The following is a 27,009-nucleotide window of genomic DNA, read 5'->3' on the forward strand; positions in this document are numbered from 1 at the left end:
TAGAAGCCCCTGGGGCTGCTTCTCTGAGTGGTGGTCATCTCTGTCCTCAACCCTGCAGCCCTGACTCACAAAAGGGGTCCAGGCCACCCCTCCTCTGTGAGAAACTCACGGTAACTCCTCTTCTCTTCCAGCTACTTGGAGACCCCATCAGAGGAGACCTTCAGAGGGCCCTGTATTTTCACAGCAGGAAGCTAGGGCAGGTGAAGGAGGTAGACCCACCCACCTTTGGGTCCCTCTCTGGGAATGAAAGAGCAGGAGGAAAGAGTAAGCCAAACTGTCTGATATGACAGTTTCTATTTCTCCTCCTGATTGTTTTCAAAGCAGTATATACCTACAACTAAACTATAGTCATTCAATAGCCCTAAGACGTAGGCAGGGAATAGGGAGGGTTCTCTTTATTTCATAAGTGAGAAGACCAAGATGGAGCTCAGACAGGGAGTGTGAGTACCCACAGCAAGCAGCAAAACTGGAACTAACTTTAAAGTTGAAACCTTAGCTCCAGATCACATGCCAGACCTTGTTGCTTCTTGGGAACCTTCTGCCTATAAAGATGTGAGAGATTTGAGTGGAGATAGGCAGGGGACCCTCCCCCTTGGGGGTCTTCAGGAACAGGGGAATGCTTCCTTCTTTGCTGTAAGAATGAAGGTGTTTTTTCTAGCAGTTGCAAGGTGAACAAAACAACCTTTAGAGAAGGACAGAAGTTGAAAGGAAAATCAAAAAGGCAAGGAAGAGTAGATGCTGGAGACAAGGAGAAAGCATGCTCTCACCCTAGGGAGGGGGAGGTGTGGGTTGACTAAGGGGAGGGAGTCACCTTGTGGGACATTTTTCTGTTGCGCTGGGGGTTAGGCAGGGTGAGGTGGTAATAGCCTCTGAAGCCTTGGGATTAGTCTAAGGAGATGGAGACAGCGATAAGGTTGAGGTGGGGGTTGTAGATGAGCTGATAAGCAGGGGCAGGCACAGGAAAGTAGCACCCAGCCTATAAAGCTAATCTTGGAGGGGGTGGGAGAGGGCAGGCCCAGTCAGAGCTGCACAGAGCAGGTGCACAGGGTCTCTCACCAAGGGCAGTGTCCTTGGGTCAGGGAGGAGAAAGGGGGCAGGCTCTTCACCCTCTCACTTGCCCTTCTGTGCCTGCACTGTGCTCTCCAGTCGAAGGGGCAGGTACCAGCAGCCTGAGGGGACCAGGTTGTCCTGAGGCAGGATATAAGAAGCTAGGAAAATTCTTTGGCAAGTGGAATAGGGAAACTGAGATAGATAATTAAACAGCAGTTTGCAGCCATCTAGTAAATTCTATCTTCCCTAAACCAAGGATACTTAAGAGTAAATGGTTTGGTCCTGGCCACTGTGGCTCAGTTGGTTGGGCATCATCCCATGCAACAAAAGGTTGCTGGTTTGATTTCTGGTCAGGGTAGCCAATCAATGTTTTGCTCTCATATCAATGTTTCTCTCTCTCTTTCCCCTATCCCTTCCTCTCTCTCTCTAAAAATCAATAAAAAAAAATCTTAAAAAAAAAAAAGAGTAAATGGTTTGCACTTCTCTCCAACAAGAGGTTAAGTAGCTTAAATCACCCTACTCAGGGAGACAGATAACAGAAATCCAATTAGAGCCATTTGTCAACCACACCCAAGGACAGATGAATTTAAGGGAATAAATCTCATTTTGGCACATCAGCATAGAACTGATGAATATTCTATTGAGATCCTCCGCTAAGACCTTCCCTAAACTCCCAGCCTTTAAAACCCCTCAAAACGAAGGTCCCAGCTCTTGCTCTCCCTCCCAGAAGCACACCCACACCTTTTCCTTCCCTTCTCCCTCTTCTTTCCCCACAGGTGTTCATTGCCTAAACTCTATAAGACCCCATGAGGCTTGCAACCAGGGGAGCCAGGGGCAGTAGCAGCTCCTCCTGGGTTAACCCTCTGACCCTGTCCTCAAGGCCCTCTTTCTCTGACTTCCCAGTGAGTGAAAGCAGCCCCACCTAGGCTAATTTTTCCCATCTAGGCCCTCTCCTGTCACTTCTTCTATGCTAAGCCCTTCCTGTGTTTCACTGTCCTGAGCTTTAATAACATACTTTCAAAAATCACCTGGACTCGTGTTATGGAATCTTCCCTGCCCAAGTCAAGAGCCCACACACTACCAGCTGGCCCTAGACAGACTTGCTCCAGGCAAGGTCCCCTTTCCAGTAACAGTCCCACCTGTCCCAGGGGTAGACTAGAGATTTGGAAACTGTTTTCTAATCTTTAAGGAGTTCTCTCTTCTCTTTTCCAGCTTTCTTCCCCACCACTCCTTCACCTCTGTCATCTACCGTATCACTACACTTTCTGTCCCTTTTCTCCTCTCATTCTTTTGCATGCTTTCTCAGCTTTCTGGGGCCAAAGACACCCACAGTCTCTCTCCCTCAGGCAGCAGCTTCAACCCTATGATGATGCCTTGACATCCATCGTGACTATAATGCCTTCCAGGTGCCCAGGAGGAGCAGGTCAGAGCAATGTCAGGGCCCAGAGCCGTTTGGTACCAAAGCAGCCAACCCCTATTCTGATGCAATAAGGAGGAATGCACACCTGGATTTTAATTGATAGGAAATATACTCCTACCCACATGCCCACAGCCACATAGGGAAAGGATTTGAATACCGTCCTTGAAAACATTAATAGTGATGCTCACTGGAGGGTGGAACTATTTGCCCTTTTTGTTTTTCATATTTCTTAAATAGTTCTTATTAAGAAAACAAAATTTAAGGGATTCTTGGTTCCTCCAAGGATGTATTCTTTTCAGCGTGGGAAGCTGGGAAGGAGGGTGTTCATTATAACCCGGTTCTTTCCACTCCTGCCTCTTCTGCAAGACACTCCCCACCACGGCTGCCTTCCCCATTTATGCTCACAAGTTGGGATAGCTTTTTTTTTTTTTGGCCAGGAACCAAGAGGCTTCGTCCTCCAAATAGCCAGGAGGACATTAGTGATTTTTTTCTACCCATGCATCGTTCCCTGGATCTGCAGGTCAATGAGTTCAAGGTAGGAATGAGCAGGGTCACCTGCTTACTTTAATCTTCCCACCCCCACCATCAAGTGACTTCTTGTGCCATTCCTCAGTCAACCAGTCACCTGGCTTGGATCACCAGGAAGTATATGAAGTAGGCAACATGGGTAACATCTGTGGAAATAAATTTCCACACGCAATCCCCTCTCCCAGAAAGATATGTGCTTCTGCACACATCCTTACCCCTGCATTTGGTGGTTCATTCAGGTGTGGAATGCATGGGCACCAGGAGTGATGTGAGCTCATTGGGATAGATCAAATGTGTCTAGATTTATCTTCTCCCACTCATCCCCATTCACGTACCTCTCCTGTATCTCATGACATATATCTGTTCAGGTTTTCAGAACAGCCCTCTATACTGTTTCCCCCACCTCATCCCACCCTGCCCCACCCCATCCCAACTCACCCTTAACCATCGTCTCTGTCCCAAGAAGCAGAGGAAAATTAGCCACAGCCAGTTACTTCCAATAGGTATGTGCTCACCAGGTTCATGGGCAGGGTGGGCAGTGGGCCACTGAGGCAGGTTTCTTGAGATCTGTTAGGTGGACTCCTTGTCTCTCTGCCACATTGCTTCTTCTCTGAGGACTCTAACTCCTTCTACCAAACAAGAAGTTTAGTGAATGAGCCTCTAACAAAGTTTTCTCTGTGACTGAAAGTACAAGAGGATGTACAATGAGAGAAAAGGCTGTTCCAGTCTATCAGTACAAGAGGGCAAAGTCTAGGAATGAGGACAGTTAGGGGAGGAGGAAGAAGGAGAGAATAGGTTCAACTTAGGCCCAGGATACCCTGCATTCTGTAAGTCCTATTTCCCTTTGTGTCTGTCTTTCTTTCTTTTTCTCCCTCTCTCTCTTTCTTACACACACACACACACACACACACACACACACACACACACACACACAAGGCCCAGATGGACTCTTTTTCCACCCTCTACCTCTTCCCCTTCCCCTCCTTAATTTTCAATGGACCTGAGTTTTAAGCACAGCCCAGAACTTGAGGATCCTTATTTCAGGCATCTGGTCTCAGCCCATCCTATTCAAGCCACTTTCCTTTGAGAAAGGCTGCATGGAAGAGTGGGAAGCTGTGACATTCAATAATCCTGCTCTGCCCCTTATTTTCTCTGTGATTGTGAGTGGGTGAGTCATTTCTTTTGTGAACTTTAGTAGCCTCATCTATAAAATGGGATGATGACACTATTCCTTTGAGACCTGGCTGCTGTAAGGATGCAATGGATGTGAAAGCAGTTTGCAAACTCTTAAGTCATCTGTGTTGATCTCCATAGTCATGCTCAAAGGCTTGGTGGTCCCCTGCTGACTACTCGCCACTTTTTTGCCCAGTGATGGAACTCTCTAGTGAGCTGGAATGAGTCATCCCATGGCTGTGATATCACAGAGCTCATGAGGTCAGAGGTCCTATAGAAGGGAAGGGAAGAAAACGGTGCTGGGAAGGGGTAAGGGGTGGGACTGGGACAGGGGAGGGAGGTGGCAGGGAGCCTGCTGGGCACTGGGGAGTGGGGAAGGCCACAACAGTGGATGGGCAGACCCATGACTTCCCTGGGCTCCCAGCTCCTCAGAGCAGCATTACTGGCAGCCATCTTACTGCTGCTGTGGGTAAAGGGGGTGAAGCCTCAGGGAGGGAGCCCAGGCCGCAATGAGAGGAGTCAGAAAGAACAAATACCCTCTACAGGTAAGTAGAAAAGGAGGGCAACCTCGGGAGGCTAGGGACCGGATCTGTTTGCAGTCACTCTTAGATGATTTATCAGGCCAGAGAGAAATCTGAGATAGGTTTGGGTTGTGATAGAATATCCAGGTCCCCTACTATTGTAGTGTGAGGGTGTCATGTGAAAGGGTCTCGAGCAGGGGAGAGCCCTATTCAGGGGAATACTCCAGGATGGTGAAAATTGCATGGAGCTTTCATGGACATGCATTTGTCTGGGAAGAGTATTTTTGATTTTCACTCTTTTTTAAGATGGTCCCTCACTCCCAAATGATGTAACACTTTGAAGGACACAGTTGAGTTGGAAATGGGGTGTTTGTGCTCTTGGGTTGGAGCTGTGGTTTCACACAGATAAGAAGGGACCCCCAGATGAAGCATCACCTCTCTGGTCAAGGACAAGGATATGGATAATTGAGTAAAAAGCCGCAGGACCTAACTTTCCCCATATTCTCCAACTTCTTCCCATTTCCTGTACAGGGGCAGGTTAGGATCAGTGTTTCAGCACCTTCCCCCTCTCCCCTGTTCCAGACCAAAATCAAGAGCAATTCGAAGAGTACTTTGTGGCCTCCTCAGTGGGTGAGATGTGGCAGGAGGTGAACATGGTCCAGCAAGAGGATGACAAGACATCGGAGATGGAGAACACAGCTGTTCGTGACCACCTATTCGACCTAGCCTTGTGCTTTAATGTGGCCAGTGTCCTTGTTTTTTTATAAGAGACATTGAAGATGAGGTGGCAGCCTTTTTCCTGGATGAGGACCTGGATATCTACCTCGGTTTCATGATAGCTTACTGACCCTCTCTCCCCTGGGCTTCAGGTCATTACTCCCAAGGAGACATACACACAGTGTCCTGCCCCTTGTCTGCCCCTGCTCTGAGCTCCATCCTTCAGGGCCAGATACACCAGACCTGTGCTCTTCTCTCTTCCACAACCCTCCTGGCTTTGTTCAGCACAGCAGATTAGGGGGAGGAGATAGCTACAATAAAAGTAATAGCAATAAAATCTTGAAACAATTGGGGGCCATATTCCTGAGACTTAACCAAAGCCCTCCTATTTGAACTAGTCTGTTTAATCACCCAACCTCTGACCTTTAGACCTACCAGTTCACCAATCATTGGTTCTTTCATTTTCTCATGTCTGTGGAACTCTGCTTCAAAGTTTCTCCTTTATCTTTTCTGACTTTTAGGTAGTGCAAATCAGGAAAGAGTCTTAAGAGATAGGCGGAAACCAAGTACCAGATTTTATTTTTGGAAAAGGGGAGAGGAGACATCACCCTGATTCCATGGATGGGGCAGGGAGATATTGATACATGTGTATTGAGGTCTCTTTGGTAGCCAGGTTACCAGAGTTGGCAGCGTTCTGAGGGGTTCAGGAGGGCACCACGTGGACAGTTGAAATGTCTAGCGAAGGCTGGAATGTTGCTGAGAGGCCCATGGACTCGAAGGGTGGGAGGGCTGTGAGTGTCCTGAGAATCCTGTGTGCTGAGCTTCCTACACATCACCTGGGAAGAAAGAGGTTCACAGAGAGTAAGGAGAAAACCAGGATAGATAAGGGTCAGTAGGTAAGACCTGGTGATGAGGTGGTGCTAGGAACAGCAGACAAAGACAAGCAGGGATGGGAATGACCAAGGACCATGAGGAGAGAGGAAGAGCATTTTCCAATTGTAGGTCATTTAACCTGGCACTAGGCATTCAGGGAAGGACCCCAGGTGTGGAATCAGACCACTTGTAAGTGACTGAGAGGTGAGGTCTATTGGAAGAACTCTGTGACAAGGTTTTTAAGTATATTGAGGAATTGGGGGCAGTGTCTATTGAGGGAACACATGGTACTTAGGGGCTCACACTTGGGAGTGACATCTTTGAAGAGAAATGTAGCCTATAGACAATCTGTTAAGACTTGTTTTTCATGGGTTTGTATTTTCAGAAGAAATAAGAGGGGGTGGGCCAAGTTGAGCTCATCCCAGGGAGGGATTTAGAAGTAGAGATTTTTTTGTTATTGTTTTTTGAAGGAGATGCTAAATTTGGCAGAAAAAAAAATTGTGATAACCTGAAAGGATGGGCCCAAGCAGACATGTATGAAAGGACATCTGTGGCAATGGTGGGAGCATTTGAGAAAATGTGTATCAGGAGGCGGAGATTCTTTAAGCATTACCAATAGGGTATTTATCTGACATGGAGCAAGTCATAGTGGGAGATGGCGACCACCTACCTGGGCATAGCTTCGGAAGAAGAGTTGCTGGGGGGTGAGGTCTAGTTTGGGCAGGGTGGTCTCCCCACGGTGCCATAATAGCATCTTGTTGTATGCCTAGATATGGGGGTGGGATGAAGAGTAGCCCTTAGGCTCCAAACCTGTGCCATTTGGAGGTCTGATGCCCTGTACACAAAACCCCAAACCAGTTCATAGTCCCCTTTCCCAAGTTTTGCACTGACAGACAGGTCTGAGCCAGGAGAAATGTACTTGTGAGAAAATCTATGGTTATCCTAGAAAAGAGGGATCTATTAGGTAGGAGGGGGATCCCCAAGTGACCATTGTTCAGTGGGGATGTGATGGGCAGAAAGCTTTACAACTATGTATGCATGAGAGATGGCAGAAGGAAAAGTCAGGGACAGGGTGTCTATTTTGTTAGTGAAAAGAGATTCTGACCTTTGGGATGTGAGTTACCTGCAGTGCCATTGCCAGCCCCCCCATGTCTGCAGCATTCTCCAGTACTGTGTGGGAGCTATTGAAGGAAGTTACATTGTATAACGGAAAGGCAGCATAGTGGTGCTCCAGACACAGCAGCGCCTCCTCTAGGGCATGGGTATCACAGGCTGGGCAGCCCCCAGGGAGTACTGTTGAAAATAGGGCAAGGCAATGGAATGTTGAGGCATGGTGCAGGGGTGAGGACATGGGAGTACCACAGGCTGGGCTGGCTCCCCAGAGCATTGCAAAGGCTCAGGACTGTCCCACTCAGAGCCCTCACATACTCTTCCTTTCTCCTCCTTTAGGGGCCTTCACCTGGGTTCTCAATGACCACCCCCCAATGGCCCACTGATACCCACAGAGCTGGTCAAAGATGTGCAACAGCTCCCGGGCCATGATGCTGCCAGCAGCGCCAAAGTTCACGGCCCTAAAGAGACAGGGCTTATCTTACCCCCAGAACCCTTCAACATTTTTAATCCTAATCCTCCAACCACAAGTCCCATCTATTGCCATCCCCCCACCCCCCCCCCCCACCCCAGCTACAGCTGCTCATCACTCTTAGGAAACATCCTGCCCACACTCATGGAATGGCCCATACCTGGGGTAGGCAGGATGGAAGAATGGTGGTTGGAGGAGTCCAGCTGGAAAGACCACCATGTGGTCAGTTATTGAATAGTAAGCATTGACCCCCCAGGGGGACACCTGCCACCTGTGGGATGGGTACATATGAACACCAGCTCCATCATTTATTTGCCCCCCCCCCAAGATATATTTAGTTGCCCCCAACTACTGTCACTGTTCCTGTTTCCCTGAGCCCCTAGCTTGCTCTCTTGCTAATCATGGATGTACATCTCTGGGACACAGTGTCTGTATCTCCTTTGCTCTCATACCTGTGGTGGGGAAAAGGCTGCAAGGAGCTCTGGACAATTCTAGCTTGGCGGGATCGAATACCACTCAGGAAGGACTGCAGGAAACTGGGTCCGAGGTGTACCTGGGAGGAGCCAAGAGGTGACTAGTGTACATGCACACTGACATACCCTGATGGCTACATTTGAACCCAGACAGATTAGCCCTACACACAGACATCCCCAGTACAGTGGAAACCAGCACACTACCACCACACCACACATGGGCTAGACAGGCTTCACATGTGTCGCCACACAGATAAACACCCTCAGGCAAGTCACAAGAATGCACATGTGCATGTGTGCACACACACATTATGACCTGAAAAGGTTCCATTCCTCTGCTGGCAAGACCCACAGTATCTTGCCCATAAAGTCCAGCTAGCAGGAGGGCAAGAAGGGGTTGGTTCAGATCACCAAAGGAAAATAGTCTGCCATTTGGGTGGGTCAGGGGTGAAGAAGTTGAAGACTAAGGTGGAGCTGTCAAGGGCAGGGACCCACATCACTGTATTCCTGTCTGGCCAGCGCTGGCTCCATGGCCCATTCTGGGCCCCCCATCTTCACCTGCAGCTGGGTGACCTGGGGAGAGACACAGGTAGAAGGAATCTAGCTACCCTGAGTCTATCAAAGGGAAGTTTTCCTGCTCACTACCCTGTCCCCACCTTTCCTATTGTCACTAGGGTATGTGTGCCACATGGTGGTGGTACCCTTGTGTCTTGGGTACTCTCCTCCAGCCACTGTGATCTCTTGATACAATACTCAATCCCTCCCCCAACCCCAACCCCACTTACCCCTGCACATAATCAACCTGTCTTTTACCCCAGCCTCACCCTGTCCTGGGCCTTTCTCCGGGTCTCCTCATCCATCCAGGGAATCCTTCTGAGGCGGGTGATGAGGGCATCCTTGATGGCAGTGAATAAATCCATGGCCTGTGGATGCGAGGGGGCAGGGACAGAGAAACAGGATGAGGGCCAGTCTTGGTCTTGGGTCCTGCCCACCCCAGGTCTCTAGAGGCCTTGGTTCTGAGGAGCTGCCAGAGAAGGGGGCAGAGCTCAGGAAGAGAGTGGAAAGTGGTAATCCCTAGGTGGCCAAAAACCCAGAAAGATCTGTGGAGACAGAAAGGGAAAGTGGGAGCTGGCCACTCCTGAGGGTTGACAGGGGAAACAATGTCTTTTTGTGGGAAGATCTCAGCCTGCCAATGGAAGGAGACGCCATCCTTACTCTGGGCCAGGCAATTCACTCAGACAGTGGAGGGAGATGAGGACTATCTCTGCTCTCAGGAACTCTTGTCCTCACACCCCCTTTCTTTCTCTTTTTTTCCCCTCACACCTTTTTTCTTAAGGCATGCTTTTCCTCTTTCCATCTTCCTGGGGGTTTCAGCATCCCAACAAGTTGAAGTCTCACTAGCTTTACAACCTGACTATAGAGTTATTGCCATTTACCATCTCATGTATAGCTTTTCTTAATGGAGGGAAATGGATGACAATATCAAAACCTGAGTTCAAGTCCTAACTGCTATTTGGTAGCTTTGGGCAGGCCTCTCTGTGCTTCAGTTCTTAAAGTATTAGGATGATGCTTGTACTTAAAGTAGTTCAAAGGAAGTTCTTACAAGAGTACCAGGCACATGATAGGTACTCAAAAGTATTCAGTAGTTATTTATTTTCACTTCTTAAGATTATATCAATCCATCCTCATGTCGTTTCATGTGTTGTTAAAAATCATAAACAGGGAGTAGCCTTAGAGGTCATGGAGTTCAGTTTTCTCATTTTCTGGTTGAGGAAACACAAGAGCAGGAAAGTTGGGTGACTTGTTCAAGTTAGTGCATGTTGTGTACCCTTTATGTCTCATAGTTAAACTGTGTAAACCCTGGGGACATAGCATGTCCTTCTTTGGGTTCTCTCTCTGTGACTGCCTGACTCCTTAAATACACAAACCACTGAGAAGGACACAGGCAATAGAATTAGGAGAGGATATGTTGGGTGGGGAGGGGTGGAGGGACATGGGCTGGGGAAGAGCCCTCACATACAGCACTTTGGGTGCTTGGGCTGAAGGCCTCATGAACAAACAAGGCTGCCAGGGTAGGCTCGAAGAAATCTCCAGTATCCTCCACGCACTTCATCCATCGAGGGTAGGCGGGCTACAGAGACAAAGTTGGAATGAGATGTTCCCATCAAGGGTCTTCCTCATCTGTTTTCCCAGGCCAATCTTATCTAGTCCTCCTCCCAACAGAGACTGTACTCTTTTCTGAACGTTCTGGGTTTGTCTCACTTTATTCTGTTATCCCTTTTGGTGGTATACATGGGTTCATTGCTACTTAGCTAACCCAGGCTTAGTTCTCTAAGATTAATCTCAGAAGCCTGGGTTGGGCAAATCATACTTGTTTATTGCCTACTGAATTTGAAAGCAAGGCCTCTGGGAGGTATCCTTATGAAGGATGGAAAGGCTCCTGGAAACCTCTCAGGTCCCTTGGCCACCTTGTCCCCACCTACCACAGGCACTGCTCTGGAAACCCAACAATGACTCCCCTTCCCACATTTCTTTGCTTAAAATGCAAATTAGAGAAGGTCATTTCTCCCTCCCTTCCACGACCCTCCCCACTTTCCAAATGGTTATCATGGATCACATGGCAAGATCTTGTCTTATAAAGAAGAAAATTATCAGAGTAAAATTATTGAGGTTCAGATAGGAGAACCTTGGTAGGAAAACAGTACTAAAGAGAAGACTAAAAATGTGAATTCAGAAAGCTAAGAAACTTGCAGCCAAAGCCAGATGAAATGAAGAGAAAATAGGATGAGACGGGAGAGATCTTCAACCTTAAATGCAGAGAGATGGTTAGACAAAAACTCAAGAGGCCCTTGGCAGCTGGGGCAATTTTTAACAGTAGGACAGAAAGAATAAGAAAAAGAGGGATGCTGGGGAGGTTTTGATGATGGACTTGTATGGTTTTGAAAAGTTGACCAAGATACATCTACACAATGGAATACTATGCTGCCATAAAAAAGAAGGAATTACTACCATTTGTAGACACCTGGATGGAATTAGAGAACATTATGCTAAGTGAAATAAGCCAGTCAATGAAAGAAAAATACCACATGATCTCACTCATTTAGGGATAATGAAAAACATTATAAACTGATGAACCAAAAGATAGTTACAGAGGCAGTAAAGCATCAAACAGAGTGTCTAATTACAGCGGTAAGGTTAGGGAGAGGTGGGGGAAATAAAAGATCAACTGAAGGACTTGTATGCATGCATATAAGAGTAACCAACGGATGCAAAACATTGGGGGGTGAGGGCAGGTATGGGAGTGGGGTGGGGAGGGCAATGGTAAGATATGTACACATATAATACCTTAATAAAAAATTTGAAAAAAAAAAAAAAAGAAAAAAGAAAAGTTGACCAAGAGGAAGGCCCAGAGATGACACACGGCAGACTGCGAAACATGACCAATGGGCCACAGTAGGAATATGAGAGCTGGCCTACTGGAAAGCTGAGCTGAGACTTTGAAAAACCAGCTAATATGCTAAAAATTGTGGGGTGAAGTCACAAGATTTCATTCCTGTAACTTATTTACTCCCCTTAGATCTCCTCTTAGGATGCCACTAAGCTTTCTGGCCCTAAGACTGGAGAGAGAGTTTATGGGGCTCCCACAAAAGAGGGACCAGAAAGAGAAGGCCAGCATTGTCTTCAGTGAAGAAGAAAGTCCTGAGCCTTGCTGTTAGGACATTTATCATTTTTTGGGTGGCTCCAGACCTGGTTGCCCACACTGTGTGTTCTTGTCCCCTCACTATGAGGCCTGCTAAGGACCTTGTGAGGAGAAGGCACTAAGACACTTTCTCTAGTGTATTAGTTGGAGCGCTGAAACACAAATTTGAAAAGCAAACACAAGTGGAAAGGAAACCCCGGTCTGATAGTGAAATGACTGGGTCAAGTGCAGGCTCTTCTGACCATCTTTAAGGTCCATCCCCCACAGGCCTCCCTATGTCAAGCTTGGGGTGGGAGCTGGCACAGAAGCCAACAGCATTGGCCTTGTGCTTGGTGGTGCCTCCCCTTTTCATACCTCCTGGTTCTTGACTTGTTCCCTGATCCCTTTCTCCGGTGCCTGCCCCTTTCTCCAACAGCCTTTGCCTGCTCCATGCCTGTCTCCATAGCCCGGGCCATGGCAGGCCTTGACCTGATTCCTGGAGAGTATAGATGCCACCTCAGACTACCCATTGTTCACCCCTGTGCAACTCTGGGAATCATTAAACTGACTACTTTTTAACACTTGGAAAATTATGTGCAATGACTAAGGGCTAACGCAGGATCACTGAGCACAAACAAGGTCAAAATAATAGGGATTTCTGTGGTTAACAGGTTCATCACGTGAGGACATACTTCAAACCAGTAGTCACAAACTCAAATAGGGGCCATGAGGTGACATAACTGAGAGAAGCTATCCAACATCAGAACCACATGGAGGGGTGATGGCAAATGGGAGAGAACATGTCCAGTCTGGGCTGAACTGCAGTCAGCTGTTGCCCTGGAGAAGGCGAGCCCAGCAATACACAAGCTTCACGTTTACAACAAAGGGCTGAAAATCAGATTACTGGCATGCCATCTCCTAATTTTTGAATGTTGGTGATGAATTAAACATCTATAAAAAGCTTTAAAGACCAACAAAACACATCGATAGGTTAGATGCATCCTCTAGGACCACCTCAATACCTCCTCCACACAGAGAATTCAGCATTTACTAAATGTTGATGTTTAACTTAAACATTGGTATTTCAGATACACCAGCTACAAAAGTGAGACGGATATCTGTTCTAACTTCATTACAGAGTTGTTTAAAAGATGAAGTAAAAGAATCCATTGAAAACACTCTGTAAATTCTAAGATGTTACTCCTCTGGCATTATTTTTATTTCAAGGAGGCATTTGGTAAAACCACAAATTAAATCCTTGAGAATTAGATTGGAGAAATTTATGTTAGATGATAGTATAATTTGAGTGGATTCTCAACTGGCTGAACTATAACAAAACATTGAAAATTAATGACTCCAAGTTTGTATGAGGTTCCCTGACCAGGACTACTGAAAAATCTTTCTTCATCCATTAGAATATAAGTGTCTGAGCACAGAGATTCTTGTCTCTTTTGTTCACTGCAGTCTAAAGTTCCTAGAGAAGGGTCTTGTATCTAGCAGGTGCTCAATAAATATTTGCTGCATAAATGAATGGATGGATCTATAACCAGGTCTTCAACAGCCTGACCTGATACTCTTCCTTTTTCAAGATCTTAACAGTAGTCTAGATGAAGATACACTATAGAATGCAAATGACCCAAGGTGGGGAAAAAAGGCAATATAATGGGTGATTGGAAAAAAAAGGATGAAATTACCTGAATACATTGGGAAGCTGGGCTGAATATAAACAGTTCACATTTAACAGGTACAAATGTAAAGTCCTACTTTTAGTTCCTCAAATTCAGCTTCTCAAATATAATAAAACCTGGATTAATAGCCATTTTATTGACTATATATTCACAATTAATCAACAAAATATGTTCATATAATGAGACCTAACAGTCTTTCTAAATAAGGACACTATAAAATAGAATGCATTCAGAAGAATATGGTCAGAAATCTGTACTTAATAACCATAGAACAGAATCATGAATCAGATCAAATTAAGGCTTAAACCTTGGTAGTGTCTGACTCATACCACGCATCTGTCAGGAAACCCTGTTGCTTACTTTCAACTTACATTTTGTTTAAAAGAGGAGTGAGAAACATCTGGCGAGCGAAATCATTTGGTCTGGCCCTGCCAAGGCATTAGGGGTGAGTAATTAAATGTTTGACCAAATATAGAAGGCTACTTTTTTTCCCCTTTCTTTTTAATTAAAAAAAAAATTTTAAGGCTAATTTTTAAGTTGATAATTTTGTATGGCCCATGAATGATGTTATAAATATCCAAATGGCCCTTGGCAGACAAAAAAGGTTCCTTACCCCTGTTTTAAAACATAAAACAAATAAATCCTATAGGCCCCTTTTTCATGCAGAGAAAAGCCAAAGTCTCTACAGTGACCTATCAGGCCCTTTATGCTCTCTGAACTCCTCCCTATTGTTATCTCATTTCCATTCTCTGTTCCAGTTGCACTGGCTCCTTGCAGATCCTCAAATTCTTCAGCATGCTCCCCAAACAGCAGGCATAGTCCAGCCTGCTCTTCTCAGCCAGAGCCACCAGGAGGATCTGTCATATTACACCACATTTTAGCCAGCCTATCCCATGCCTTGTCTCAATGAAAACTTCAATTCTCTAGAACCTATTTCTATTCTTCCCCTTTTGTGGAGATCCCACTGTTCTATCAAACCGACGCAAGTCTCTCCCTGTTGGGAACTCCAAGAGTATCTGTTGTCTAAACCAGAGTTTCCTTGGAATGCAACTACGCCCTTTCATTTATTTGTTGTACAAGAACAGAGTTAAGTGGTTACAACACAGACCATATGGACCACAAAGCCAAAGATTTTACTCTCTTGATCTTTATAGAAAGAACCCATTTTCTGTACCACCCACTTATTTCTCAATTCTGCACAGTATGTGGTTAAAAACATGGCCCTGTGAGCCAGGCACATTGTTTTGGTGTCTGTTTCTTTATTTATGAGCTGTGTAGTCTTGTAAAAGGTATTTGTTCTTTCTGAGGTCCTCTGAGTGTTTCTGGGAGGATTAAATAAAACAATTTATGCTAAAAGTTGCATGCAATGAAACTATAAAACAGTAGGTACACACTGTGTATCAGCTCTTATTATTATGTGTCATATTTGGTACTGTTGCTTCAAAGAGGTGAAGTGGCTTCCCCAAAACCACACAACCATTTGTTAGTAGAGCTTCATTCAGCTTTTCAGTCCACAAATAACTATATACCATATAGGAGATATATATATAGATAGATAGATATAGATATAGATATAGATATAGATATAGATATAAATATAGATATATCCTAATTTTAGCCATTTGTAAGCCTTCTGAGTTCAAGTGTGAGTTTCAATGTTGGCACTCTTTCCCCATTCAAGACGTGCCATCAGGACACTGTTCTAGAATTTACAGGAAGCTGTTGCCAGGGATTTTGTAGCAACCCCAACTAATAGGAGTTAGGACTCTGTTCTTCTTCATCTAAGTCAAGAGAAGGCTGAGCAGAAGGAACCTACTTGGGGTCTTAAGTGAAAGTACTAAGAAGAAGAGTTTTTGTTTTGTTTTGTTTTTAGCACAATGATTAATCACAGAAACTCTGGAGTCAGACTGATAGAGTTCAAATCCTAGCTCTATCAGCTTACTCAGTGTACTACCTTGATAAGGTTTCTTTTGTGCCTGGATTTCCGTCTATAAAACAGGGACGAAATGGTGTGTCTAACTCATGGAAAACTTGTGAAGATTAAACCAGCTCATCTATCCAAAAGACTTAGAAAAATGTCTAGCACATTATAAATTCTCAATAAGCAATAAATATACTCCAGTACCCTGTGCATACATCTTCCCTCTTTGTATTCCACAGATATTTCAGGTTGCCAAAGCAGTGAGTTTCTTCAAGGCAGAGAAATGGTTCATAAATTACTAAGAAAAAACCCCACAAAAATGCAGTGATTTTTAAGACTAAACCGAGGCCTTTGTAGAGGTTGGGGTGTCTCTAACATACTAGATACCTCCAATTGCATTTGGATGTGTCCAATCCAGATTTCAAAGTTCTCAGTAAAGAAGTGTCTCCACATCTTATAGATAAGATGTAGACTTCGATTAGTGAAGTGTGTTTGCTATACAGCCCCTTCCTCGGATACATCAGGATTTGCACCACGAAGCCCATAGTGTGACTCAACAGATACCACCGGATGTCAGAGATGAATTCTTTGTGAAGAATATGAGCAACAAACACTGGAATCACCAGACAAAGGAAAAGCCACTGCTAGCTACATCTGTCTCTCATCCCGTCCTCAAGTCACAGAGTTCAGGATAGCTAGGAAAATAGTTTAAGGGAAAAGCAGTTCTTGATAATTTTAGAGCTCTATATTCAAACTTTAACACTCAACAAAAGGCCATAGGCTAGACATAGCCAGATGTGTGCCTAAAAGGTCTGGTATTTGGTACCTCAATTCTCAAGGTAAGCATTGCATGCCAAACCTGTCTGCTTCCATAGAAAGCCCAGACATTGAGAGGCATCTACTCTTGTGTCCCCTACCTGAGAGGAATAGGCCAAAATTTACCCCTCAAAATGACAGATGCTCCTTTAGCCCCCAATCTGGGACAATTCATGCCCTCCTGTCCTCACCACGGGTGGCCGTTCAGTCAGCTCCCGCAGTTTCTGGTTCAGGGATCTGCGTGCCTCCTGGAATTTACTGTCCAGGGCTGGAGAAAGGGTCCCCACCAGCCCAAAGATCATGTGGCTCTGCAGAAAGTCCCTGTGGAGAGAAAAGAGACCCACACACCTCATGGCTCTGGTGATCCCTCATGCAAAGTCACCCCTTGCATAAGTTTCCTGGATTCCTGGGAGAAGCCCCTTCCCTCTGTATTTATAGAGAACTGTTTGTGAAAAGTAAAAGAGAGCTTTTCTTGGTTTGGGTTGGAATGGGGTTGAAGAATGATGAAACAAAGAACTAGGCAGACTTCTCAAGTCACAGGGAGAGAAAGATCTGGACTAGATGAAAACTGGACTTAGATTTCACAAAACTGATTCATCTACTTCTATAACCAAGATCTCTCTCATCTTAAGATGTATCTTCTAAGCACAACAAAGCTGGGATCAGGGACCTTTCTCTGGCTGCTGGCAACTCTCTTACACATTTGATCTGTGCCTTTATGTAAATCTGCTCATGCACATGAATGCTTGTCTGTTTCCCTCAGAAAGCATCTCTAGATGTTGCTGTCAATGAGTTACTATGAAAAAGGGCCCAAGTCCTTGGAAGAAGCCCCTTTAGGTGGTGGCCACACAGGTATCAGGGATGGAGGAAGGCCCAACACAGAGCCTCACCCTCATGTCCCCCACCTTCTTTGACTTCCTGATCTTTCCCACAAGGCCTTCACATATGAGAAATGGCCTCTGCCTCAGCTTTTCCCCCAGAGCACCCCACCCATTATCTCCTCCATCTATTCCTCTCATATGCCTCTTCCTCCCGCCCACACTCATCAGCAGCTGACGAGACACACATGGACAAGCTAGTCCCATGACTTGCCTTCCAAAATCTCCTACAACTCAGAGGCTCTTCACAGGCTTGGTTCTACTCCAGCAAATTCTGTGTCTTGCCAGACACCAGTATTCCTCATTTCATGTGTGTTTTTCCTTCCCCAAGCCTCTCATCTTTCCTCCATTCCCTCTTGGGTTGTCAACCCCAACCCTTTTCTGTCTCATGTGTCTGTGAATCCCTCCCATCTTCCTGGGAGGCCCTTACCAGCCTTCATTCTCCAAGTTACCTGTGTTCCTGAGACCTCTGGGTCTTCGACTCTTTCCTCTGCCCTGTACCTCCCTGATCCCACTTGGAGCAAACCTGTGGCTCAATAGCTGTTTTTCCACCAGTTGTGACATGTTTTTCAAATAATCCAGGTCATGTACCATGATGGTCTGGGAGGGGCTCAGGGACATCGGTGTGAATGTTGCTTGGAGGCAGGATAACCAGTTGATGGCAGGGGCCATTTCCTTAGAAGAGGGACACAAAGGCTGAGGGGAACAGAAAAGGAGGAGAGAAGGAAGAAGGGTTTCCCCACCTTCAGGGTTTGAGGGGGATTGGGGAAGGGGGTGGTTAGGGGAAAGGATGGAGCCAAAAATGTTAGCGATGGAAAGGAATTAAGGGAATGAGGAAAAAGAAGACAAGGAGGTCAAGGAAGTTTGAAAGAGAGGACCTTATACCCATCCTCCTCCAGTCCCCGGTTCAAGGCACCTGCAGTTGGTCTATAGTGACAATCTGGAAGAGCTTTCCCTGTGCCTGCTGCTGCCCCAGGGGCTTCAGAAACTGGAACAGTTGTGAGGTAATGGAGATGGACAAGGAGGCATGCTCTTGCACCTTGCCTGGGTCTCCTCCCAGCAAGGTTCCCAGCTGATTCAGGTAAGTCAGGTATTCCCGCACGATCTGGGGGAGGGGTAACCTCAGTCATAGGCACTAGTGGCCCCTGTCTTTCTCCTAGAGTCAAAGGTCAAAGCCTTTGTCCACCGCTCCATCTTACCTGGGCATAGATCTTCTGTTCCTGCTCTTGCTTGAGGGGGATGTCAAACTCTGGCTGGTCTATCTGGACACAAGAGAGACTGGAGAGAAAGGGGTAGTGTGGAGGAAGGAGAGGACAGGTGTGGGGAGATGGGGACTGTGCCATGGAAGACAGCCTCAGGAGATGGAATGCAGAGGGCACAGAGAAGGAGTGAGAGTACAAAAAGAAGGAAAGGACTGGGTGCAAGGGGATGGGGAAAATGTGAAGAGAAGGTGGGTATTTCAATCAGTTTTGGGGGTGCTCAGTAAGAGAAGCATGATAATGGTGTCCTGAATGAAACCATGTCTGTGCTAGGGCCAGGCCTAGAGTATAGGAGTGAGATACCATCTCAGATGCAAACTTTAAGAGGTAAAACTCAGTAATCAAGGCAACTAATATCCTAATTGATATTTTTAAAAATAAAAATGAATGCTAAAAATCCATGCTGAGTAAAATAACAAGGCTTTGTTCACCATAGATTTTTTTTCCCCAAAAAATGAGGGGAGAATATGAGCTGAGCCCTGAAGTGTGTTTGATTCAAATGTATTTTTTATTTACTTTTTAAAAAAATTGTAGATGTTTTTTAAAAAGTCTACAATAGAGTTTTAATCCATTTTGGGGAAAAATGTATTTTTTTTCAAAAAATCCACAATATACAAAAATTTGATATTTTGTTTATCATGGATTTTTCCATTGACTTTCAGTTTTTAAAAATTTCATTAACTATAATTTATTACGACTACTGAGTTTTAAGGACCCTTTTAAATTTTGCATACTAGCCAAGTGGCTTGCTCACCTCCCGTGCCTCAGCTTGGTTCTGGCACTGGCATGTCCTTGATTCTATTCTGGATTATTTCTCCTACACTTTCCTTGTTTTTTTTTCCAACTTCAATATCCCATTCCCACCTTGAGCTATCTACATTTCCTTGACCTTGAAAAAACTTTCACTTGACTCTCTTGTCATATTTTATGTCCAAGCTAAAGAACTAAGTCATCTATATCCCTGCTTCAGCTTCCTTATCTTCCTCCTAAACTCTGTATGACCTGTGGCCATTGTCATAACCCTTTCTGATGTTGTCTCTAGTAGGTTTCCAAGGCTTCCTTCTCATTCCTTATTCTCTGAGCTCAGAAATCTTAGAATCAGAAATGACTCCTCTTTCCCAAAACTGCCTCCTCCCATGTCCTGTGTGGCTCACTTTGTGGTTAGTCTGACTCCTACCTCGTTGCCTATTCTTGCTCCTCTCTGTCCCCACCCCCTCACTGGAGTGCTCCCCCTGCAGTCTATTCTTTCTACTCATTCTACTCCCCAGAGTCCAGCCAGTCTCAAGTTGATAGTAACCACCATCTTCCCATTCATACAAAATCAAAACTGGGAAGACCACTTTGCAGCTCTTCCATTTCCTTTATGTACATTCAATCAGTCATCAAGTCCTCTGGACCATGATCACAAGGATAAAGTCACTTAAACCCTCACATCTGGCCTTTCCTTTCCATTTCTACCATAAGCATCTTAGCTTGGAACCTCAAAATTGCTCATCTCGATTCCTCAGCACCTCTAGGTTGGCCTCCCAAACTGCTGACTCTACTTAAGTTCAGTGCACAACCATTGTATTTGAAAGACTTCAGTTGCAATTTTTTTTTCTATTATGTCAAAAGTTATCACCTAGATCTGGCTTCTTAGGTATGGAATAATCAGCTCAACCTCATGTCTTCGGGCTTATTTTTACCTCTGACGGCACCCCATCCCATAGCCTCTGTTCCCCACCCCACAGAGGAGTCACACCATTCCAGGCTTTTTTCTTAGTTCAGGACTTCCCCTAAAAAGCCCCTTAGGTGAAGCTAAAGGACTCTTCATGTTCTTTAGCTTCGCCTTTACCTTTATGAATCAACCACACTCCAGGGCTCAGCTCATATTCTACCCTCTCTGAGCCTTCCTTAACTATTTCAAATTTTAACTAATCCCCCAAGTTCATTAAACTTCTGAGCACACCCTTTGGAACTGAAGTCAGAATACCATATACTGATTATCAGTTCTTCTTGTATATTTATCTTTTATAAACTTGTGAAGTTTTTGAGAATGGGGTCAAATATATAGCATCACATTGCCTGCCACAATACCTATGCCTCCAATGTTTTTATTTATTTATTGCTCAACAAACACCTGGTATAGGCCTGGCCTTGTGCTAGGTCCTGAGAATCAAAGGTGAATAAGGTGTGGCCCTGTTTTTAAAAGGCTCACACCCTTCAACACAGTGTTAAGTGCTGAGGGCATGGAAAAGGGGAGGTCGAATGGGTTCTCTATCTCAAGTCAGGATGTCAGTGAAGAGATAATAATGTAAACCAAAATTTGACAAATATGTACATTTTCCAGGCTGAGCATGGGGAATTGGGGAGTAGTGTTGTAGGCAAAGGAAGTCATATATACAGTGGACTGAGGAGTTGTGAGTGAGCATGGCTTGGAATTTAAGGGGCAGAAGGAATGTGGCAGGAGATAAAGCTGGAGAAGTCTGTAGGGATCAGACTAAAAAGGCTTGCAAGGTTTTGCTAAAGATTAAGAACTAGATGACCTGGTGAGTCAGGGAAGGCATTTAAGCAGAGATAATAGCATAATTAGCTCTTGATGTAAATAAGAAAAGGGTGATAATGGAGATAGGGGTCTAGTTAAGAGGCTCTGGGATAATCAGATAAGCAATAAGGAAGACCACAACTACTTATGTCTTCCTTGGACTGGCCTTGCTGCTCTTTTCCCTAATCTTGCCTAGAGTGCCTAACTCTCACAAAGAATAATTTGCCATAAAGATAGGTCTTTTCCCTACATTGCACATTTATCCTTTCTCCCCAAACCTGCAACCTTCCTCTAAGAAACAAGAGGTTAGAACTCCAGGCAGGCCCAGGTCTCACTGTGTTTTTGCCAGTACATCTCTCACCTGGATGACTGGTGTGTGTGGAGGGATGGGATGAGGTCCCAGATAAGCTCTGAAGAATGGGAAGTGACCATACTGACTCATCAGAAGTCTCAGAGTTCGGTTAAAGTCTAAGGAAGTCCAATTACCGGAGATTGGCCAGCCTCCAAGCTGGGAAGAAGAGAGACAAGGCTCAGCAAAGGGGTCTCATCTCTGACACCTGTATCCCATTCCTCAGATAGCTACTGCTTCCTGACTTTTACTCTGAGCTCTTTGATCTCTCTAGGGCTCCACCTCTATCCTTCTTTCTCCAATTTGACCCAAGGTCCTAATACTTCCTCAGGGCATTTCCATTTCCATCTTTCTCCTAGAACCTGGGGATCCACCCTCTAGAAAATAAAATGGCAACCCTGAGCATACATTGATCCTACATAACATGTATCCATAAGAGTCATGCCCCATGTCCTACCTCCTCAATCACTTGTCTGAGGGGACCAGCCCCTGCAGCCTCAATGGCACTTGTGTCCATGCAGGAGTTGTAGAACTGGAACGCTTTCTCCTCCCCAGGCCCCAGATGCCAGGATCCTGGGGCCTCTGGAAAAGAAGCATGGGTGAATTAAAGGAGTAAGGCCAGTGCAGAGACAAGCAGTGAAGGTATGAGTCAGGGAGCTTATAGGAAAGAAAGGAAAGGCTCATGGGGAAAGGGAAAGAAAGGGAAGAAAGGAGAGGTGAGGAAATTTGGGGATATGGGAAGACTGGACAATTTGCACTGGATCAATTAGATGGAAGAATAACAGCAGGGAAAAAGAGTGTGGAGACAATGAGGAAAATAAAGGGAAGGTGAGAAAGAAAATGAGGAAAATACAGGGAACAAAAGGAAGAGAGAGAAATGAGTGAGATATGAATAGAGGAGAGAGGGTAGAAATTGAAGACAGGAGGGAGATGAATAAAGAAATTAGAAAAATTTAGGACATCAAAGAACTTTGAGGATTGAAGAGAGGAAAGCTCATAATGAAAGGGTTAGCAAAGAGAAGAAACAGGGTAGGCTCCCCTAGTTCAGACTACTCACTCTTTGATCTCCCTAAAATAAACAAACACATGACAATAACCCAAACACATATCCATTAGAATCATCCACCCTCTAATATCTAACACCTCTCCCTCAGTCCTTTTGATATCTTTTCATTCCATTGTAGGCAATAGAATTTATCCTAAGCTGCCCTAGCTGGTGTGGCTCAGTGGATAGAGAGTCAACCTGCAGACTGAAGGGTACCAGGTTCGATTCTGGCCAAGGGCACATGCCCGGGTTGTGGGTTCGATTCCCAGTGGGGGGCATGCAGGAGGCAGCTGATCAGTGGTTCTCTCTCATCATTGATGTTTCTATCTCTCTATCCTTCTCCCTTTCTCTCTGAAATCAATTAAATAAATAAATAAATAAATAAATAAATAAATAAATAAATCCTATATAATAAAGAGGTAATATGCAAATTGACTGTCATGCCCTCGCACAAGATGGCTGCCCCCATGTGGTCACAATATGGCCACCACAAGATGGCCAGCAGGGGAGGGCAGTTAGGGGTGACCAGGCCTGCAGGGGAAGGCAGTTAGGGGCAATTGGGCCAGCAGGGGAGCAGTTAGGCATCAATTAGGCTGGCAGGGGAGTGGTTAGGGGGTGATCAGGCTGGCAGGCAGAAGCAGTTAGGGGCAATCAGGCAGGTAGGCAGGCGAGCAGTTGGGAGCCAGCAGTCCTAGATTGTGAGAGGGATGTACAACTGCCGGTTTAGGCCCGATCCCACAGGCATCGGGCCTAAACCGGCAGTCGGACATCCCCCAAAGGGTCCCAGATTGGAGAGGGTGCAGGCTGGGCTGAGGGACACCCCCTCCCAGTACACGAATTTTGTGCAATGGGCCTCTAGTAAATAAGTAAGAAAAAGAGATTTTTTTTTTAAAAAAGAATTTATCCTAAGCCTATTGTTTCTTTTCATCTCTGTACCTTAAATGAAAGCATGCCCCCTCACCAAGCCTACTTCTACTCTCTGCATCATAAAGAGAGCACAGCAATGCATTTATTTTTCCTAAATTCCAATTGGTACCCCCAGGGTTTTTAATTTTGTTCTGTTCTTCATGCCTATCTATACTCATTCCTTATACACAGCCATATAAAGTCTCCTCTATCACTTCTTACCCCACTATGCCACTTCTTTCTCACCATCATCTCCTATCATCCATCCGCATTATCCCACTTCTTCAAGTTCAGCTTGCACTCCATGGTCCCAGGTTTTAGCAGAGAACAGATGATTGTCAGGGAATGGGGAGTTTATGGGAGGGAGAGGATAACATGATAAGGGGGCATTATAGACAAGAAGGATTTGAAGGCTAGAGACTGAGAGTGATGGAGAGAAGAATTAAAGTGCAAAAGCTCTTGAGGAGGTGCTGGTGGGGAAGATACCAAGCATGGGACAGAAATTGAAAATGTAAGGGAGATAACAAAGAATATGGAGGTTGGTAAAAGGGAGGACTTGGAGAGAGTGTAGTAATCACAGATAAATTGGAAGGAAAAGAGGATGGGATTTAGATAAAGACCAAGTGAGGGACTGGAAGAGATGGATCAGAGATGGTATCGAGGTGAAAGGTACAGTGAGAGAGATGCAAACCTGGGGAGTGTTCTGAAAGCCCACTAGTGATGGTGCAGACCAGCTGTTCCACAACCACACAGGTTTGGGAGTCATGATGATTCTAGGTTCAGTCACCCATTTTCAGAGAGAATCTTTGCCCTGCATTCCTTACCCAGTATTCTCCGAAGTCGGCTCTTGTTCTCCTCAGCAAGGGCCTGAAAAGAATTACTGGTTCCCTTGGCCTTTCCACAGGCAAAGCTGAAGAAGTCAGTGCAGGGTGCTGCACTGGTGTTCTCAGAGGCCAGGTAATGATCCAGGAGATGCAAACATATGGGCATCTCACAGGAGCCTGTGGGGGAAAAGCTCAGAGCTGGGAGAAAAGAGAGATAAGGGCTCCCCCAAGGGCCTGGGCAAAGGAACACCTGGTGAGGACCAAGGAGAGACCTGGAAGGGGGTTGATAGAAGGGTCAGGATGAGTGGTGAGTTAAGTCAGTGGGCATGGAGCCTCAGAGTGATGGACAGATGACTGAGTGAGGGCTGATGGGGTTATGGGTTAGGGGTTCCAGGATCCTGCTTACGAGGTCCACAGCTCCGGAAGATATAGAACAAAAGGACAGAAGAACCAAGGAGCAGGCCTAAAAGCAGGACAGCCATTAGCATCCTCCTGGCCATGGTCCACCATCTGCTCTGTTCAATGGGCTGCCCCTCTTCTGGAGGTCTCTGCATGCAGGAAACCAGGTGATGAAAAACACAAAAGGGAGGGGAGGATGGAGGAAAGGTACAGGGAGAGGGGAGAGAATAAATAAGTTAGTGCCAGAGCCCCCTTGTTTCAAGATCATTCTTCCTAGCTGGGCCCTATAAGCACCCCTGGGAGATGCATAGACAAGAGATGCTGCCTGTCCTGGGTAAGGACAAAGCAGGCCATGAAGGGTGGGATGCTAAAGCTGGAAGGGTGTCATAAATCTGCCCAGTGCAGGTCAAGGACATCACTTACCTCCTGGCTCCAGAGAGTCCCCATTCCACTCAACAGGTTCAGTCCCCGTGGTCTCCTCACACTTGTCCCCACCCTCCTGAACTGGGTGAGCAGGAGGAGAGAAAAGCTGGGTACATTAAGGAAGGGGGTACATTAAAGAGAGTTATATCAGGTCATTTTCACACCTCCTCCATGCATATTTTCATCCCAGGACAGTGTTCCCAAATGGGCTTCAGAATGAAACTCTCCCAAGGATGTACCACTAGTCCCCTACCCCCATCGTCTCCTGTCCTTTCTCCTTTCTACTCTCCAAGCCTCCCACATCCTCCTCTCCAGTGGCAAGCAGGGCATTCTCACACAGCAGCTGCCCCCACTCCCCAGCTGAGGCCTCTGACTCCAAAATGAAATGTGTTTTTTTTTCTGTTTCAGGGGACTTGCCGTCTGTCTGCCTGTCCGTCTCTCTGTCCTTCTCTCTGTCCTCTCTGGCTCCCAAAATCCTTCCTGGTTGTGGTCTGGATGTTGAGTCTGAGGAGTAGGATTCAGGAAATGGCCCCCCTCCTTCTCCCATCCGTTTTTTGGTCCTGGAGAAGGGGCACTTCTGCCACTGGATGCCCCTGTCCCCATACACACACCATTGGCCTCTGGGTGGAGCCTGGTTATCAGTCAAGAGACACCCTGGCCTCTCCTCCTTTATCTTAGCTTCTCAGGGTAGGCAAAGGGGGGTGGTCCTCACTCCCCAAGCAATCTTACCCTTGGAAGGCTCCTCTTGCCTTGCTCTGCCCCTTTGCCAGAGTCTCTTGTCTTTATAATGTTCAGAAATAAGTCATGTGCTACTTCCTGATATGTAGGTTCTCCAAATTAGAGTCTTTCATATCCTCATTTACCTCAAATTGAATGGTAAACATGATTCACAGTGAGAAAAAAGAAAACCCAAGTAACCCCAAACTCTTTTTAAAAAGTCCCCATTCTCCACCATCTTAGCAAATTCTTAGCCTTTTCTTATATTCCATTGAGATGTGAGAGAAACCAAAAGTGGAAAAACCAGGTTCACTATCTCTTATCCTTTATTGCATAAATGGTCTGATACTATTGTATTGCTTTTAGAAACTCTGGAACAACATAAATAAACACATGCAAATTATGATAGCTATCATTTGTTGTTAGTCTACAATATGCAAGGCAATATACTAATCATACATTACTTCTTTAGTCCTATGCTAATCTGTCAAATAAGGTATGGTTACTTTGTTTTATAGATGAGGAAATTGGAGGTATAGCTTGATTAAGAGATTTTCCCAAGATCACATGATTAGTATCTAGTAGGACCCAGATTGAAATCAACTCCAGGCTGTCTAGATCTGGAATTCCTGCTTTACACATCATTTCTATCTGTGAAATAGACTGAGTATACTTGCTGAGTCTATCAGGTGAAGAATGGTAGAACCAAGACTCATACAGAGGGCTGGGGGAGGTTAGATCACAGGGAAGATATGGCCTGTTGAGATGTGAATGCCTCTAACTGCCATGTTGCTTAGAAGAGGAAAGGGAGAAAAGCCCAAAGCAGTCTGTCTTAACAGTCCCAGGGTAAGGCAAGCATTTGAAAATAAAAGAGGCAGAAAATTACAACCAAGGATGCATTATTTTCTAGATAAGATGCTCTGTGTGTGTGTGTGTGTGTGTGTGTGTGTGTGTGTGTGTGTGTGTGTGTGTGTGTAACTATAGGTAAAGGGCCCTGGAAAGTGTGGCTCAGTTGGGTGGGCATCATCCCATGCACCAAAAGGATTCTGGTTAATTCTCAGCAGGGCACGTGCCCAGGTTGCAGCTCAATTCCCAGTAGAGGGCATGCAAGAGGCAGTTGGTTAATGTTTCACTCTCACCTTGATGTTTCTCTCTCAGCCCCTCTCTCAAAATCAATTTTTAAAAATCTTAAATAATGATAAGAAAATTAAAGAATTGAATTTGGGGTGGGGGAGAAGAGAAGA

The 27,009-nt window shown here is 45.5% G+C and overlaps 2 protein-coding genes across 3 annotated transcripts; one reads left to right on the top strand and one right to left on the bottom strand.

Moving 5' to 3' along the window:
- Positions 1–4,574: 4,574 nt before the first annotated feature.
- On the top strand, positions 4,575–5,459 carry LLCFC1 (LLLL and CFNLAS motif containing 1; the record flags this gene model as incomplete). Its single annotated transcript, XM_080665170.1, has 2 exons — positions 4,575–4,716; positions 5,275–5,459. 2 exons carry the CDS (start codon positions 4,575–4,577, stop codon positions 5,457–5,459), a joined length of 327 nt encoding a protein of 108 aa, XP_080521296.1.
- Positions 5,460–5,962: 503 nt separating this feature from the next.
- KEL (Kell metallo-endopeptidase (Kell blood group)) lies at positions 5,963–25,839 on the bottom strand. 2 transcript variants are annotated; one of them, XM_080664941.1, is made up of 19 exons: positions 25,778–25,816; positions 25,049–25,154; positions 24,633–24,774; positions 24,227–24,403; positions 21,909–22,033; positions 21,464–21,610; positions 18,519–18,581; positions 18,236–18,424; positions 17,846–17,994; positions 16,633–16,762; positions 10,358–10,468; positions 9,162–9,260; positions 8,833–8,910; positions 8,317–8,417; positions 8,025–8,135; positions 7,786–7,853; positions 7,406–7,575; positions 6,953–7,048; positions 5,963–6,245 (listed from the first exon to the last, which is right to left on the bottom strand). In XM_080664941.1, exons 2-19 carry the CDS (start codon positions 25,070–25,072, stop codon positions 6,084–6,086), a joined length of 2,142 nt encoding a protein of 713 aa, XP_080521067.1. In that variant the 5' UTR covers positions 25,073–25,154; positions 25,778–25,816; the 3' UTR covers positions 5,963–6,083. The 2 variants fall into 2 exon arrangements, with proteins under 2 accessions (XP_080521067.1, XP_080521068.1); XM_080664942.1 differs by lacking the exon at positions 18,519–18,581 and having other exon boundaries at positions 25,778–25,839.
- Between the last annotated feature and the right edge of the window lie 1,170 nt (positions 25,840–27,009).

Source organism: Plecotus auritus (assembly GCF_963455305.1).
Source record: "Plecotus auritus genome assembly, chromosome: 4".
In the NCBI taxonomy this organism is placed as follows: Eukaryota; Metazoa; Chordata; class Mammalia; order Chiroptera; family Vespertilionidae; genus Plecotus; species Plecotus auritus.